Genomic DNA, 16,220 nt, shown 5'->3' with positions numbered 1-16,220 from the left:
GAGTAGTTCCTTTAGAAAGTTTTGAATCCCTTCTCTGGCTCAGATATAAATTAGTACTCCAAAGGGCGTTATCAAGGACTCTCAAAACAAATTTACATGGAAAATTTTAAGCCTCTTTGAATTAACACTGGATCAGAGCAGGGAGGATGAAGGTTGCGCCTCTGTGGAGTGTATCTAAGAGGTCTGTGCATTCTCACCGTTGGAATGATCCAGCCAAACTCTTGCTTGTTGAAGCCCACTATGTAGGGGACCGTGTTGAAACTCTTCTCAGTCAGGATCTCTTCTGGTGTCTTTGGCAGTACCACTCCATCAATCACAGTGGACATGGAGGTATTGTCCTGAGAAAAACAGAAATACCATACTTATGAATATCACAGCTTACCTTTGATCCACATCTCCTCTTTTCCTGCCCGAGAGCTTGCCAAGCAGAAAGACTCCTGTGACTAATGTCCTAAAGACAATGACTGAGCTTAGGAGACTTAGAGGTCAGAACCATGAGGTGTGGGCCAGCAATGGCAGCACAATGGTGGTAAGGAATTGGGGAGAGGAAAATTCTCACTTATTAATAAGGGCTGATTGCCTCTGTTTATCCATATGTAGATCTGCTTGCTTTGGGGTATGTAGTTGGCTTTGAGAAGTACTGAGCTTATCACTTTAGGAGCCCAAACTGAAATCTTGTTTCTATTTAGAGAAATAAAATACCACAGTAGACACCAGATTCCGTCCAATAGACTGATAATAGAAAATACCAACTAGGCACAACACTGCCACCTTGAAAGAGCTGATTAGTGAAGACAGAATGTTCTAATTCTGTCAAGAAGAGATGCTTTCTGAAGGAAGATGACGTGCTGGACACACAACGCTGGTCTTTTTGATATCTGGAGTGGTATCTACATGATCACTATAGACAACTGAAGAAAAGAGTGGGTCTTTCTAAGCAGTGGGAAGAAAATGAATCAAGTGAGTGAGGAGTCTGTGTACAGGGCTCATCCTGGGAAAGTCACAGCAGCCTGGACTTGGGAGACTTCTCTGGGAGAGTGTTAGAGAGGGGGCCACATAGGGGAATTAATTTTTACATATAATGTATGGCACGGTTTTCTTTACGTTTGACTAAAATTCCATTGTGTATGCATAACACATTTTCATTATTCATTCTTCTGTTGACAGAGATGTGGATTCCATTTCTTTGCTATTATGAATTATAGTGAGTTAACAAATATAGAAGTGAGCAGGCAGTAAACAACAAAGACTAATTGTTAAAAAATTCATAGCAAAACCTAATTCTTTGATATAATATTCCTAGTTTGCTTTAACAGCCTAGGGTCACAGGGAGTCACAGTTAGAGAATTGTCAGGATCATATTGATTTGTGGGCATGTCCGTGGAGGAATGTTTTGTTTGCCCACTGTGGGCAGCACCATTCCCTAGAAACCATGTCCTAAGCTATATAAGAAAACTAGCCAAGTATGAGTCTTCCCATGAGTCAGCAAGCAGCCTTCCTCCACAGACTCTGCTATACTTATTTCCTTAGCTGAACAGGCCTACTTGGGATCCTGCTTCATGTCCTCCCTCAGTGATGAACCATAGCCTAGAGATGAACACAAATAAACTCTTTACTCTACCATACTGCTGTATATCTCAGGGTTTTAATCACAGCAACAGAAAGGAAAGTAGAGCAGAAATCTATGTGGCACCTTCCTGGCACTCAAGGCTGTTTTTGGGTTACTATCCTAGCGCAGGGAATGAACTTAATCCTGTAAGCCAAGTGAGGCTTTTAAGAAGGGAAATAGCATGGTCTATCTTGTATTCTCAAGGAGCAAAGAGAGGGAAAAAGGAAAGCAGAGGCAGAAGATATCCAGAAGACAGACAGTAAGGGCTTGCATGGATAAGCACCTGACAGTCAAAAGAAGACATTGATATCAGCAACCATGAGACCCACAGAAGGGCTACTACTGCTCAGTTATACTGAGAGCTGCACGTTGAGGCCACAAGTTTTGCCATTTTTGAGTTCAGGGAAGCCAAAGGCATCTTTCCCTTTTCTGTTTATCCCATGCCTCACAACCTGCTTATCAGTAAGTCCAGATGGAAATTCCTTTCAAAGTTCCTGCACTCTAGCCACATCCCATCACCCACTCCTCAGTCCCTGGTGTGATACAGAACCCCTACAGTGCAAGACCAGCCCCCCCACCCCACCCCCACAGTGCAAAGTCTTCCAATCAATCTCTTTGCTCCTTCCCAGACCCTTCTCTGTTCAATGTATTTCTACATTGCACTTAGTGTTAAGGTTTATGCCTGCAATCTCGACATTTGGGAGGCTGAGGTAGGCGGATCACAAATTCCTAGGCTACAAAGTAGGAGCCTATTTCAAAACAACAAATAAACACTAGACAGTAAAAAGAAAAAGACCAGCGTTCAGAGCTCACTGATCATGCTTCCTGTTGATTCATAATAGAGCAACCTTCCTAGCTGAAGCAGCCCCTCCCATCTCGGTGACTTCCTTAAGCCTGCTCCTTCCTCATTGCCTTTGATTTTAAAGGGAAGAAAGCAAAGGCAAAAATGTAATTATAATATCAAAAATGAAAACAATACAATTGGTGAGTTGTATGTAGACACTGACAGACAAAACTTTTTTCATAGTTAGGTGAAGAATGGTCCATTGTTTGAATGCTTGACAGAATGAAAGATATGTGTTGATCAGATCACTCATGAATGAGGGACATACTGAAAATATAATAAAAAAATTATGGATATATTTTTACCAAATTGATGAAAAGAAATGAATGAATAGGATGGTCGGTAGCATGAATGAATGAATCAGTGGGTGATAGATGAATGGACGGATATAGATGGCTATCCTAGGGCCATAATTGAGAATTATGATAACCTCATAAATTCTAGAGAAATTGGCTACTACTTTGTTATAAATTAATTTTTAAAGCAACCAATAGATGACACTTTTCTGAAAAACTCGTAATTGAAGATCCCTGAAATTTAGGATAGTAGTTTTTGTTTGTTTGTTCGTTTTTAAGACTATAGAATGTCTTATTCACTAAAATGTTACAAGAATGTTCAAAAGCAAGTTTTGATAATTTTGAAAGATTTCTATGCAATTCTTCATCGTGGGACATAGAATTGGACTAATTTTTGACATTTAAGGTGTTTCATAATAGGAAATGAAATTCCCAGTTGAGATCAGGAGGCTGACATTCTTCCCAAGAGCTGAGAAATTGTCCCCGTAGAGTCTATCCAGTGCAAGAACACAAAAGAAATAAAGTTTGGGGCCAAGGACACAGAATAGTGGCAATTAGAAGGGATACACATATGTACCAGTTTCACTGTAAGCTCCAAGAGCTCAGCCTCTGTCTTCTGGCGCAAGCACTGAACCATGGCGGCTGATGAGGTGTTATTACACCCAGAAAGAGTAGCAATCATCTGAAAAAATCACAGGCAACACCAGAGGTCAGGAGTAATGTCTATATTCTCTGTCAGTGTAGATTCTAATCCAATCTCCTCTTCCTCCTCCTCCTCCTCTTCCTTTCCTTCCTCCTCCTTCTTCTCCCCTCTCTTCCCCCGTCTTCCACTTTCCCTACCTCTCCCCTCACTCCCTCTCTCTTTTTACTTTCATTCTTTCTTATTTATGATGATGATGATGGTGATGATGATGATGGTGGTGGTGGTGGTGATGATGATGGTGATGATGATGATGATGATGATGATGATGATTATGACGTTTTCATGATAGGATTTTACTAAGTACCCTGGCTAACCCAGGACTTGTCATACAGACCAGGATGGCCTCAATCTTTCATTTCTTCTTTCTGTCTTTGCCAGAAACCAGGTATCTGAATTATGGTTACGCATCACCAGGTTTTGCTCTCACATCTTCTTTTGTAAGGTGATAGAGGGTTTGTAAATTGTCTAAATAGGTACTTCTCAATTTATGGATTTTGAGCCCTTTGGGTCATTTTGTAAAACTGGAAATGTATCCAGCATATCAGGATGCATTAGCAAAATTACAGTTATCAAGTGGCAAAAAAACTAATCTCATGGTTGAGGGTCAACAGGACTTGAGGAACTGTATTAAAGGGTCTCAGTATTAGAAAGGTTGAGAACCATTGTTCTAAATTAGCAGATGTAAATACTACGTCCCACAGAATTTTGCCTCTATTACTAAGTGGAATAATGACATGAGTGGGTCATGTTGCACATGCGCACCCGAACACTGAGTACAATGTTCTCCAATTTGAATGTCTCTAAGGAGGCCATTTGAAGTGAACAATGATGTCTGTTTGGTTTCATACACTACTTCTCCCAACGTAAGGTATCTGAGTAACATGATTCACATGAAGGTAGGTCAGAACTTGCAGAATGTGTCTTTGCTATGAGCCAAAAGGCAGGCCTTCTGCCCAGCAATTTTTGGGCATGATTCTGAAATGATTATCTCAGCTGCACCCCACAGCCAGAAAAGCCAGGGAACATCCAAGGGAAGCCCAGAAAGTGGTGCAGGAATGCTCATGTCAGGACCTACTTGAGCCACAGCCTGAGTATTCTTCTTGTCCAGGTTTGTAGTGAGGACCACACCACTCTCAGAAATGGCTCTGTGGAAGAGGTTCTTGGCCAGAGGAGATAAGACCTGGCAGGGGAGAGAAGATTTTACCCTCATAAGATGGGTTTTGTGGTTAACATCAAATTGCAAAAAGAAAGTCTAGAATCACCTAGGAGAAAAACCTGTTAGCATGGCTATGGGGGGTTTCTGTTTCAGATTAATTGAGGTTGGAAGATATCTAATGGCAGCAGCATGCCTGTCACCTATACCCACTTACTGGATCATCAGCCCAGGCTAAAGGTAACTAGGGATTAAAACAAGCTACAGTTAGATCTCAGATGTTTGATCAAAGCTAAAGGAGATTGCATCTCGGACACCCTTGTTATGGTGTAAGTTTCTGCATATGAATCCTGTTGCACTTGGAAAGATACCACACTTGTTCGATTTCCTGAGCCATGTTAAAAGACATGGTTTTGAAGGCCAGAGGCCATCAGTGAGCTAGTTAGTAGCCTTCACTTCTGTTTTGAATTCTCTCAATGCGCCCGTGCGAACAGTCACCTCAGGTCTTGCTGTCATGGCTCCCCTGCTGTGGTAAACTGCATCCTTAAACTGAAAGTCAAAATAAACTCCTCCATAAGTTGCTTTGATGGAAATTTCTCCAAGTAAGGAAAAAAGTCACAGATACCATGAATCACGACACACTTGCTATTTGGGCTCCCCCTACTTTCTCCTATCTCCTGGCTGTGCATTTGGTGACCCTGGTGCTCCATGGGCAAGACTGCTTCTCACCCATCCTAGTCGAATTCTTGGACAGATTATTATTCCGATGTTTCCCAAGAGCATCTCAGCAGAATGTCACATGAATTCAGATTCTCAAGAGTGGAAATCCACTACAAGTATTTATCAGGGTAAATCCAAACTATTGAAAAGATAATACCAATAAAATTCTAAGTAATACCTATCCATACAAATCGTCTGTTTCTCCACTGTTCAGAATTTATCCCAACACTAAAGATCATGGAGACCTGTGAAACTTTCTCAGAAAGCACATGCATTTTTCAAATATAAAAAATTGGATTTAGCCCAATATATGATTAGGTAATTAGGTTTTATTTTTACAATATTACTCAATTATAGGAAGGTAGCAATACAGAAGGATACTAGTAAGGATTTTATTTATATGTTGCTATATGACAAGAAGTATTGATTTTGGATAAATGAACTAAAAAACCTGCATATATAGAGAAAAAGAAAAAAATGAAAGAGGGTATGGATGGAGGATAGATGGCACATGATGAATAGAGAGAAAGATATCATATCTCACATAATTCCGTATATGTACATGAATGTGTATGGAATGCTACAAAAGACTGAAAATCTAAATATAACAACAGCCAAGTGACGATCCCTGGGATGTTGTTACGTGAGACTTTATTCTTCACTGGACGTTTTAAAGAGTTTTTTTTTTCTCATTTAAGAATTTTCTTGTTTCCAGGTGGTTGTTATCTTTGTGATGTAGCTGCTAGAAACTTAACTCAGGCCTTCTGGAAGAACGGCAGGCAGTTGGCCACTGAGTGATGCCTGCACCCTTCCCACACCTCTTCTTCTGTTCTTCCAAATACTGACCGTGTTCTTTCCTTACCAAATCTTATGTCAATATTCCATGAAATAGTTAATCATTCATCTTAACGTTGTGTGCAAATACTCACACTTTAAAACCTTACAACTCAAAATAATAACCAATTAATATTCTACATTATTCTTCCTCTGAGAGTTTAAAAGGAGTAAGCCAGTGTGTGTTAGTTCCTTGGCTGAATGTCTGCTCAACTTTGAGGAAGGTAAGGTTTCTTACAGCTCCCCGAACATCTGTAGCTTCCTCACTGTTCCTGTGCCTCAATTCCACACACAGCACGACATGCCCAGCCTATGTCTGTGACTTACATCTTCTGCTCTACCCATTCCCACTGGATTTTCTTTCTTCCCTTCCTCACATCCCTAAGTTAACCTGCTGTTGCCTTCTTAACCTCAGGGGAAACCCAAGTCTGATCTTGGGTCTTGAATTTCCTTAATGTGAAGATGTGACTTCAACCCAAACAAGGACACTTGGTATGACTTATGGCTCCTCTCCTCCCATTTGTAGTGGGTATCCATCACAGCACCCCAGGACTTTTAGGGTGAGACCTAATATTAAAATGATTAGAAAGGAGAATGAGATCAACCAAGTGAGAAGAGAAGCTGGAGATGTTCATGGCTCCAGGGCTAAAAGAAAAAAGAATTAATGATAAGCTTATAAGCAAAAGAGAGTTAATTATACACCACAAGCTGTCTATCCTCTGATACTGTGCAGCAGAGTCAACCTGAGTGCAGGTGTTGAATGCAATGCTGTTCTACTGGACTGGCTCCTTTCTAATAGGTTTCCTCCCATGCACACCCCCCCACCCCGTTCTATCCCCCAGTAGCCATATCAATCCCCAGCAAGGGCTCTGGTGCCAAGAATACTTACAAGAACAGAGACACTGACACCTCCTGCTGACTCTCCAAAGATGGTCACTGAATCCGGGTTCCCTCCAAAGTTTGCAATGTTATGCTGGACCCAGCGTAGTGCAGCCAGCTGGTCCAAGTGAGCCCAGTTCCCCCGGCTGTGTTCATCACCGGTGCTGCAAGGTGACAGGGTGAAACGGGGACAGAGATGTCATGGCAGGGCTCTTAAGAGTCAGATGACCTGGAGAGGTTCGGTGAGCTTTCAGAATCAGGTTGGCCACCACATCACTGGCACTTGGGGGATGGGCGGACTTTACCTGCCTATAATCCCAACAACATTGCTTTATGTGGGGCTCTACCTCATATTCTAGCAACGGTGTACTGCACTGAGGATCCATAGAATATCCAAATTTGCCCAAATAGAAAACAAGACAGACAAAATCTCTGACTATGCCCAGCTCACAGTGGAGAGAATAATCAAGTAGACTAGAAGACAGTATGTCAGCTAACAGAGAAATACAATGTGGCCAACGAGGGTCTACAGACTGGCATTTCAACTGGGAAATTCCTATTTGAGGCAGCAGCACTGGGAAAGAGAAATAAATGAGCCCATGGGTTTCATCAGTTACTGCAAAGGGGATTTTAGTTAGAAGCATCAGATCCCACGGCCAAGAGAATAGATGTGTGGAATGTAAGACAGATGAGTGCAGATAGAACGGAGACTTGGCAGAATCTTCCATATCATTGGGAGTGGGGACCATTGATTGGGCAGGGACATGATAGGACCCAGTCATTGTCTCACAGATCACTCAGGCCACTGACTGAAGCAGCTATGATAGTCGAAGTGCAGATTTATAACAACAGGTGCTTGTAGAAACCATTAATGTCAGAGGCATAGGATTTTGTGGTAATAGTGAAAGGTAAGAGTGGTTGCACAGTGGTCTCTACTGTGGAAGTCAGTACTGAGCAATGAAAGGGCATGAAGAGGTGAGGCTAGGTGCAAGGTGACTGTGCAACTGGGTGCATCGCTCTCAAGAAGATCTCTGTAGCACTCACAGGACCTCGTTCCATTCTCCAGGAGTGCTTTGTTTAAAAATATCAAGACCACCAGCCATCACTCACTTCCCCCTCTCATGATATCTCTTCTTCATGTAATTTCCCTTCTTCTACTATATTACTTGATAGGCACGAGTTCTCACTACATAGGTCTTCTACCCAATCATTGGACTCTGAATCTTCCAAACCTTTCATTAATTCTTTGTTCTTCTATCCAGCCAATCTCGGGTATTCATTGAGCAAAAGGAACCAAGGCAAAGACTAATTAATATGCAGAGAGGAAAAATCTAGTATCTTACCTAAACAATCCCCAAATACCCAGGCGGTATTGAATGGTTACCACCACCACGTTTTCGTGGGCAGAGAGAGCTAGTCCACTATAGGGTGATGCTCCGCCTATTATTAGTCCACCTCCATGGATCCACACCATCACCTGGACAACAATAAAGCCACACGGGCAGTAGATTGAAGATTTGAGACCACTGCTGAGTTCATATGAATTGGTTGTCTGTATCAAGGCTGTGCCTTGAGGTCATTGCCCAAATCACATCAGTTCCCAGGAAGGTTGCAAAAGGCTGACTCTTTGTGTTTTCAACTCTCAAAGATAGGGTCGAGGATGTCATGGCCACTCAGTAACCCCACCCTTTCTTCTCATATCTCCCATCCTCCTAAGACACAGAACTGAGATTATCATGGGACCCATAAAGGCCTGCGATCGCATCACTCCACAAGAACTGCAGGCAACTGCACATGAACGAGACAGACTTTGTATTTCAGCTTAGTCTTATCCCATTTATCTCCTCAGTGATGAATTAAATTCTCTATGGTAAGGGATTGCCTGGGGAGACACTCCACCGCCCTGATGGCATCCCTCTCTAGTGAGCCTCTCCTCAAGCCTGAGTCCTCCCAGTATGCTACTTCCAGTTCACATCCACTTCACTCGTTCGCTCCATTCAAGATGGTCTTTGGTCATTTGGCTCGCACTATCTCAGAATGGACACATAGCCAGGAAGATCCACAGTAGGTAGTACTTAAACTTACAAGTCCATTATAAGCAACATTCTAGGTTCCTTTCCAATGAGAAGGCCAGATAAGTCTGCCTTCTGGGATGCTCGCTTTTTATGTGACTTAAAGAGTGGGTGTCAACAAGGTCCCCCCCCCCACACCATGTCCTTGTCTCCCCGTGAATTCTGAACATAGAAAACACCAAATCTTAGCATACATATCATCAACTTTGTCCACCATTTCTGGGTCTCACACAGAGGGCTTCTGGGAAGTCTGTTGGGTGTTGACATGTTACAAATCCAAGATTACCTTCTCTAGAAAACTCTTTCCCAAACTTGTCATCTATACCTGGCAGCCTGTCCTTCTCCTGCACTGTGTTTTCATGTGAAATGCTGAATCATTTGGTCATCAGACTGTGCCAAAAGCAGCCAGACATGGAAACGAGCCACAGTGAAATCCTGGCGTGCTGCCTGCAGGCAGGGCAGCTTTTGAGATTGTCCCAGCATCCTCCCTTCTCCTTGCCCTTCATGGAAGAGTGAAATTTTTCATCTGGCAATGAAGCTGTCATGGGTGACTTGGCAATAAAGTTATCCACACACCCTGCAGGCCCTGTCTAAGAGTACCCATGTGAAAATCAGGAGACCTGAGTTTCCCCTTCCTTGTGCTTTTTTATTTTTCCCCCACCAGAACCTCAGTTTCTTCATCTGTATCGTGTTGGGTTTTCCCCTACGATTCCTCCCAGTTGTAACTTTATTGGAAACCATGACTTAACTGTCATGGGGATAGGATTCTCATAGGTAAGATTAGTTGTTCTTTTTCTTCCATTCTGCGAAGAACTTGGGAAATTACACATGAGCTGAATAGTGCCCTTTACAAAAGTCTGGAAAAAACCTCAAGTGAAAACTGGAAGGAAGCTGTGGTCTCTTAGTCACTCCTGACTAATGTGCTCCTGACCCCTGCTGCCTTTATCACCTAGTTCACAGAGGATCTGGATGCTCAAATGTAAAAGTCTGGACCATTGGTCACTGCACTTACAGGCAATCGGCTGTTTTTTGTCAAGTCAGCAGGACTGTAAATATTCAGGTAGAGACAGTCTTCGGAAAACTCGAGAGGTATATTCTCTTTTCCGGTGCTCAACATATCTGCGAGTAACTTTCCCACAACTCCATCTTGGGAGCACCTGGGAGGAGAAAGAACATCGGAGATTTCACCAGACTGAGCATGCCGGCTGGGCCTAATTGTACACTGAGAGATCTGAACTGATAAAAATAGTTTCTATTACTTTCCCAGAGTCATTGTCATGGGTGATAGGTGGTAACCATCTCTGGGGGAAACACTTGATACCTCTTCTCTTCTTGGAGTTTTTTTGGGATGTCTTGGACCAAGGAGAAAGATGATTGTATTGTATGGTGACCTTCCCTAGAAGATGTCACCTCCTGCAGTGCCTGGACAGGGCTTTGTCCTTCTGAGATTTGAATAGTGGTCTGTAGCTGACTATGCTCCTCCAACAGGTAAACATGTTATATAGTTCTCAGAAGACATTCACTAACTAAGACAGTTAGCTACAATGATAGGCAGTCTGTTGTAGGTTGAGGTAGGGGAGGACATTGCTGTGGAGAAGCTCGGAACATCTAAAGTCTAGCCTTGTCTCAGACATCATATGCTGGGTGGTCTGAATTCCTTTCCTGCTCTGGCCCCAAGACAAGGTCCAACATCTTCCTGTTTCAGCAGTCACTGTTGACTCCTTGATAAAGGCTTCTAAAGATTCAATGTAGCATGGCAGTGAGAGCATGGTTCTCCTTGTCTATGAAGCCATGTAAGGGTCAGTTCAACTTCAGGCATGTTTTATTATTTTTGTTTTACAGATGAGGAATGGGAGGCACAGCGGGCTTTGACAGCTGGCCCAAGGTTACAGAGCCGGGAAGATTTTGTTAGGTAGTGCTTATACTTCAAGCAGATTTTAAGCAACATTCCAGGTCTCTTTGTAAAGAGAAGGCTGTAATCAGTATCCCTGGTGTGTAGAAGTGATGCTGTGTAGGGCCAGCCTGGCACAGACCACATCAAACTCTTTGCCTAAATCTCTGCCCTGGGTCATTTTCCCCACATCACTGAGAGCACCGCATGAAATTCATAAAAACATAAATTCACATGTCAAAGGTGGACAGAAAAATTCGGGTTCACTAATGTTTTTAAAAAATGAAGTATAGAAACCAAGGTCCTATTCATCATTGTTAAGGTCTCAATTTGTTTACCCAGTGCACACAGGAAAAATTCATCAAGTAAGCCAAGGCAAGGGTCAAAGCCCAGGGATGGAAGTTTTTATGTTTCCATAGGACAATTGGGCAGAGTTCGGTTGTTTATAGAGACAAAGGTACCCAAATTTCATATTTTTGAATCAGCAATGTTACCTTTGAAAATTTATCCCAAACCGTTTATGGTTGTATGTAATGAATCCATCAAAATTTTGTTTATAGTCAAGAAAACCAAATTACTTCAGTCAATCCAAATAGAAGATTGGGTAAATAAATAATACCTTAGGACCCAATTATGCGCAGTTAATAAATACTAAGATTATATGTATATGCACATATTTGTAGATAGTCTTACTATTTATTATTTATTATATTAATTATTATACACAATTGCTATTATATTAAATATTATAATATAAAATATATATTGCCATACCATATATATGCATAATATGTATATTATATATATATGATGTGAAAGGATGCCGATGCATATGAATGTGCCAGGCTGCCACCTACACTTTGTATTTATGATCTCTGTTTAAAGGAGGATTTACACAGAAGAAGGCCCTGAAAGCATGATCTTAATTGTTAATAGCAGTTCTCTCTGAGCTGTTGAATTGCATATGATTTTAACTCTCTTTCACTGTGTGTGTGTGTGTGTGTGTGTGTGTGTGTGTGTGTGTGTGTGTGTTGAACTTCTGGTGATAGTAGTGTCTCGCTTTGCAAGCATAATATAAACACAGCACATAACAGATACTATTTGTAGGTGAAAGGCATGGAATGGTAAGAAGACAGCCAGGAACAGAATTCTGGAAACTCCTAGAGGAACCTTGGGGAGGACACAAATGTTGTCTGATCTGACATTTGTAGGTGTTTGAGGTTCTCTGAGGTGGCCTTGAGGCCATCTGGAATTCTTGGCTTGTTCACTCAGTTGCCAAGGGTGATGTAACACGCCCTTGATAATTGCTTGTGAATAGATAGCTCGGTAGATCTGGGTGTGAGAACTTGTAGTCATCTCTACTATTCTCTTCACCCACAAGTCCACATCCACCAGACTCCTAAGCAACACTAAGGTTAAAATCACAATGACACAGCATCTGTCTTCTCAGCTCCCTCACCTGATCAATTCCTATTTTCTAAAGCATTTACAATATTCTAGTAAATAATAGACGTGGTGTGCTAATCCGCAGATTTCTTATTTTCTCTTTCCATCCAACAGGATAAAAGATTCATCAAATACAGATTTGTTTCCTTTACTGGTTTCTGAAAACCTAGAACATCACTGGTTCACCTCAGGTGCTGAGTAAGTATGTGCTAAATAAAGGGTTTGGAAAACTTCGAAAGTACTTAGTAACTAGAGCATCTCTAAGGACCCATGATGCTCTTAGGGATGCCAGGGATTACTGTTAATATGGCTAGTCAGAGGATTGCCTAGTCTCCCTCAGGCATCACTGTGAAATAGGTACACCTATCTCACACACAACCTTTGGATCTGCTGCTGTGTACTGTAATGCTAAGTACTGGTTCTGGTTGTCTCAGGGAAGAGCAGAATCTCAGGTACACCAAGTAATGCTATGGAACCTTGTCCCCCATGTTATCCTTGATTGGTCAATAAAGATGCCTTCAGCCTATAGCTGGGAAGAGGAGAGGTAGGCAACGTTTCAGCTCCTGGGCTTGGGGTCTAAGACAGGACCACGGGAGGGAGGAGAGAAGGGAAAGTGTGGATAAGACACCACTGGGTAGGTGAATCATGAAAACATGGCCATGAGCGCTGGCCAATTGGTGTAAGAGAGGTCCAGGAGGAACATGGCAAATTATATCTCAGGGTTATTGATGCGGAGGTAGACAAAATAGCTTAGAGATTAGATATCTACCTAGTTTTAGTGCTTTAAAATCTTACTATGAATGTAAAGGTTGTATGTCTTTTATCTGGGAACTAAGTGTTCTAAGGCATTGTAGAAACCCCCAACTAACATTACTTATTTACCATAACACATGCCCACGGAAACAGTCCCCACCCCAGTGGCTCACATAGGCGGGTAGGTGGTGGTGTTCTTCACGAAGCTCCAGGGCTCTGCAGGCTCTGGTGGAGCAAACCTCAGAGATCCAAGAGGAGGCTTGGCAAAAGGGACTCCCAGGAAGACGGCCACAGGCTGTGTAAATCCTTCTAAGCTGACATACTTCCCCAGGACTTTGCCTTTCGTGGTGTCCACCACTGGTGGTGAGGATGGGTGTCCTGATGCTCAAGAAAACATGAGGACACATTAGAGGGGAAAGATACAACCTGGATTCCTGGTTGGTTTGGTCATTTTTAGGCTTGTGTCATTAATAGTCACCTGAATCTTCTAAGGTCTCATTTCCTTCTGACATTAAAGAGAGGGCCAACTAAAAAGTAATCTGTTTGGAGGTATAAAAGTAGCCAGCCAGTATAAGGGTTATTGTCCTGGTTTGTACCTTCCCTGAATACATTTCACCTACTTCATCGAGGGTACATTTCCAAATATGCAACCAAATGTTTGTAATCCAGAAGAACTTACCCCAAATTGGGCAAGCAGCAAGAGAAGCCCAGACCAGAACACAGAGCCACATGGCGGAAGAACAAGAGCTCTTGGAGACAGGGAGGTGTCTACTGCTCAAATAGAAAGCCTTATACCTGCCTCTTTGTTGTGGACCTACCTCTATACCAATTAGCATAATTACATAAAGCTCTCCCTCCTTCAAAGAGCTCCCTGGTGTTTGTTAGGACTTCCAAGTCACACCCACTAAGAGTTTACTCTTCTTTATCTTTAAAGACACTACCCACTCTGTGATGCCCAGCCAACCTCTTACGCAAACATTTCTAATCGAAATTCTCAGTGCACCTTGAACTTCCCAAGACAGGTCAGCAAGCAGATGCTTACAGTCAGGACGAAGCCTTGGTTTAGGATTCTTACCACAAGTCAGACAGTTAAGAGCATTTCACATCCCCAGTGTTGCTTAGCTGGGAACTTTGCACACTTCCCAGCTTCCATGGACTGCCATTTCCTAGAAGTCAGGCTCTCAAGATTAGAAGTTTTCTAAACTCAATCTTCAGCCAACACTTTTTTCTGATGCCAACAATTCCTGCCAGGTAGCCTCTGTGTTAATGATCTCACTGCTTTCGGAGCAGGGATGTTTAGACAGAATGTTTGTACTGGTTACTTCTGGTTGCTGTGATGAAACACGAAGAGCAAAGGCAACATCAGGAAGAGAGAGTTCCAGAGGGACAGGAGTCCATGATGGTAGAACAGAAGCATGCTAGCACACGGCAAGCAGGATGGTTGGAACAGAAGCCAGGGCTCATTATACTTAAATGTCAGCTTGCAGTAGAAAGTGAACTTGAAAGATGCGGCTTTAAACCCTTTTGAGTTTCCTCTACAAAGGCTACATCTCATAAATATCCCCAAACAGCACCACCTACTGGGGATCGGGGTGTTTGAATGCTTGAGACTACGGGAACAATTCTCATTCAAACACTACTTTGTTCTTATGGCAAATAAACTACATTAACCACAATCCTTTGTCTAATCATCCACACATTTATCTATCTATGAATTTTTTCTTTTTCTGAGATTTTATTTTTTTTTGTGCATTTGCCTGCATATCTATCTATCTATCTATCTATCTATCTATCTATCTATCTATCTATCTATCTATCTATATCTCCATGGTGGCGAGAAGAGAGAGGGCTTCAGGACATCTGGGAATGGAGTTGTAGATTGTGAACCAAATATGGGTCCTGGAAATTGAACATTGGTCCTCTAGATAAGCAGCCATTGTTCTTAATGACTGAGGCACATCTACAGCCCTTATCTATGAATTATTTAAAATGTCCAAAATGTTCGGCATTAAGGCCATTGGAATGTACCTAAATGGAGAAAAAAAAAGAACAAACACTGTTTGATTCTTGGTTGATTTGTGGTGTTATTTCTGTTTCGCAACCCCAGCAACTGAGGAGCCTTGGAAAGAAGCATGTGCGTCTATTACAGTGCTGCTCTCTGTAAGACATTTGGAAAATTTGTGGTGAAGGGTGGTGTGATTATGCTTTGCCTTGACCCTGTTTAAGAAATCAAGTCAAACACTTTTTTTTTGTGGGGACTGGAAAGGATAGTCTTGGTGGAAAAGTAGTGGTATCTGGAATGGGAATAGGAGAGGTAAGTAAAATGAGCCTTTTTAAAACATTCAATTGCTTGGGAATGGAGAGATTGACCCAGTGGGTGCCCTTACTGCTTTTGTATAGGGCCAAAGTTCCATTACCAGCATCCATGCTGGGCAACTCTCAACTGCATGATACTCTAGCTCCAGGGAATCTGTCTTGCATCCTCTTCTGGCTTCCAGGGGCACTTGCAAACACACACACACACACACACACACACACACACACACACACACGCATGTGTGCATAAATGATCAAATCTTTAAAAGAAATCCAGTTGTTTACAAGAAAATTACAACCCATTTTATATTGTGCAATGACAGTAAAGCGGAGGTGACTATAAGAGAGGACATTCACATACTGATGGGTCTGAGTAAGGTGCTTCTCTGGGAAGGTTGACGGAATAAAACAGTGACTAAGATCCTCCATTTGTCTCTTCCCATAACACATCAACAGTTCAGGTGTTCACATACCAAAGTGTTCTCAAAAGTGTTCAGGAAATGTGGGGAGTCCAGACAGAGGGCTTGATTTCAGTATGTGAAAAATAGTCTGAAGAAGGCAGGTAGGGAATAGACAACCAAATCCAAGCATCCAGAGTAGGGAGGTACCTTCCACACAGGAAGGGAGGGAGATCTAAATCCAGCCCTTAAATTTCAAGCAGTGTGTTTTTTCAACTCAGAAAATGCAAATATCTAGGAAGAGCA

General features: G+C 42.2%; 1 protein-coding gene across 2 annotated transcripts in view; it reads right to left on the bottom strand.

Moving 5' to 3' along the window:
- The window catches only part of Ces1c (carboxylesterase 1C), a 28,631-nt gene extending 14,646 nt beyond the window's left edge, over nt 1-13,985 (bottom strand). The window contains exons 1-8 of one of the 2 annotated variants that reach the window (XM_087593857.1): nt 13,880-13,985; nt 13,374-13,584; nt 10,123-10,267; nt 8,382-8,515; nt 7,049-7,202; nt 4,528-4,632; nt 3,327-3,431; nt 198-338 (exon numbers count right to left, since the gene is read on the bottom strand). In XM_087593857.1, the coding sequence (XP_087449983.1) occupies nt 198-338; nt 3,327-3,431; nt 4,528-4,632; nt 7,049-7,202; nt 8,382-8,515; nt 10,123-10,267; nt 13,374-13,584; nt 13,880-13,931 (1,047 nt within the window). In that variant the 5' untranslated portion in view covers nt 13,932-13,985. 2 annotated transcript variants of the gene reach the window in all.
- Nucleotides 13,986-16,220: the final 2,235 nt, after the last annotated feature.

This window comes from Rattus norvegicus, chromosome 19 (assembly GCF_021556685.1).
Source record: "Rattus norvegicus strain SHRSP/BbbUtx chromosome 19, alternate assembly SHRSP_T2T, whole genome shotgun sequence".
NCBI lineage: Eukaryota > Metazoa > Chordata > Mammalia > Rodentia > Muridae > Rattus > Rattus norvegicus.
The sequence above is the reverse complement of the archived record's forward strand: the minus strand, read 5'-3'. Positions and strand labels throughout refer to the sequence as shown.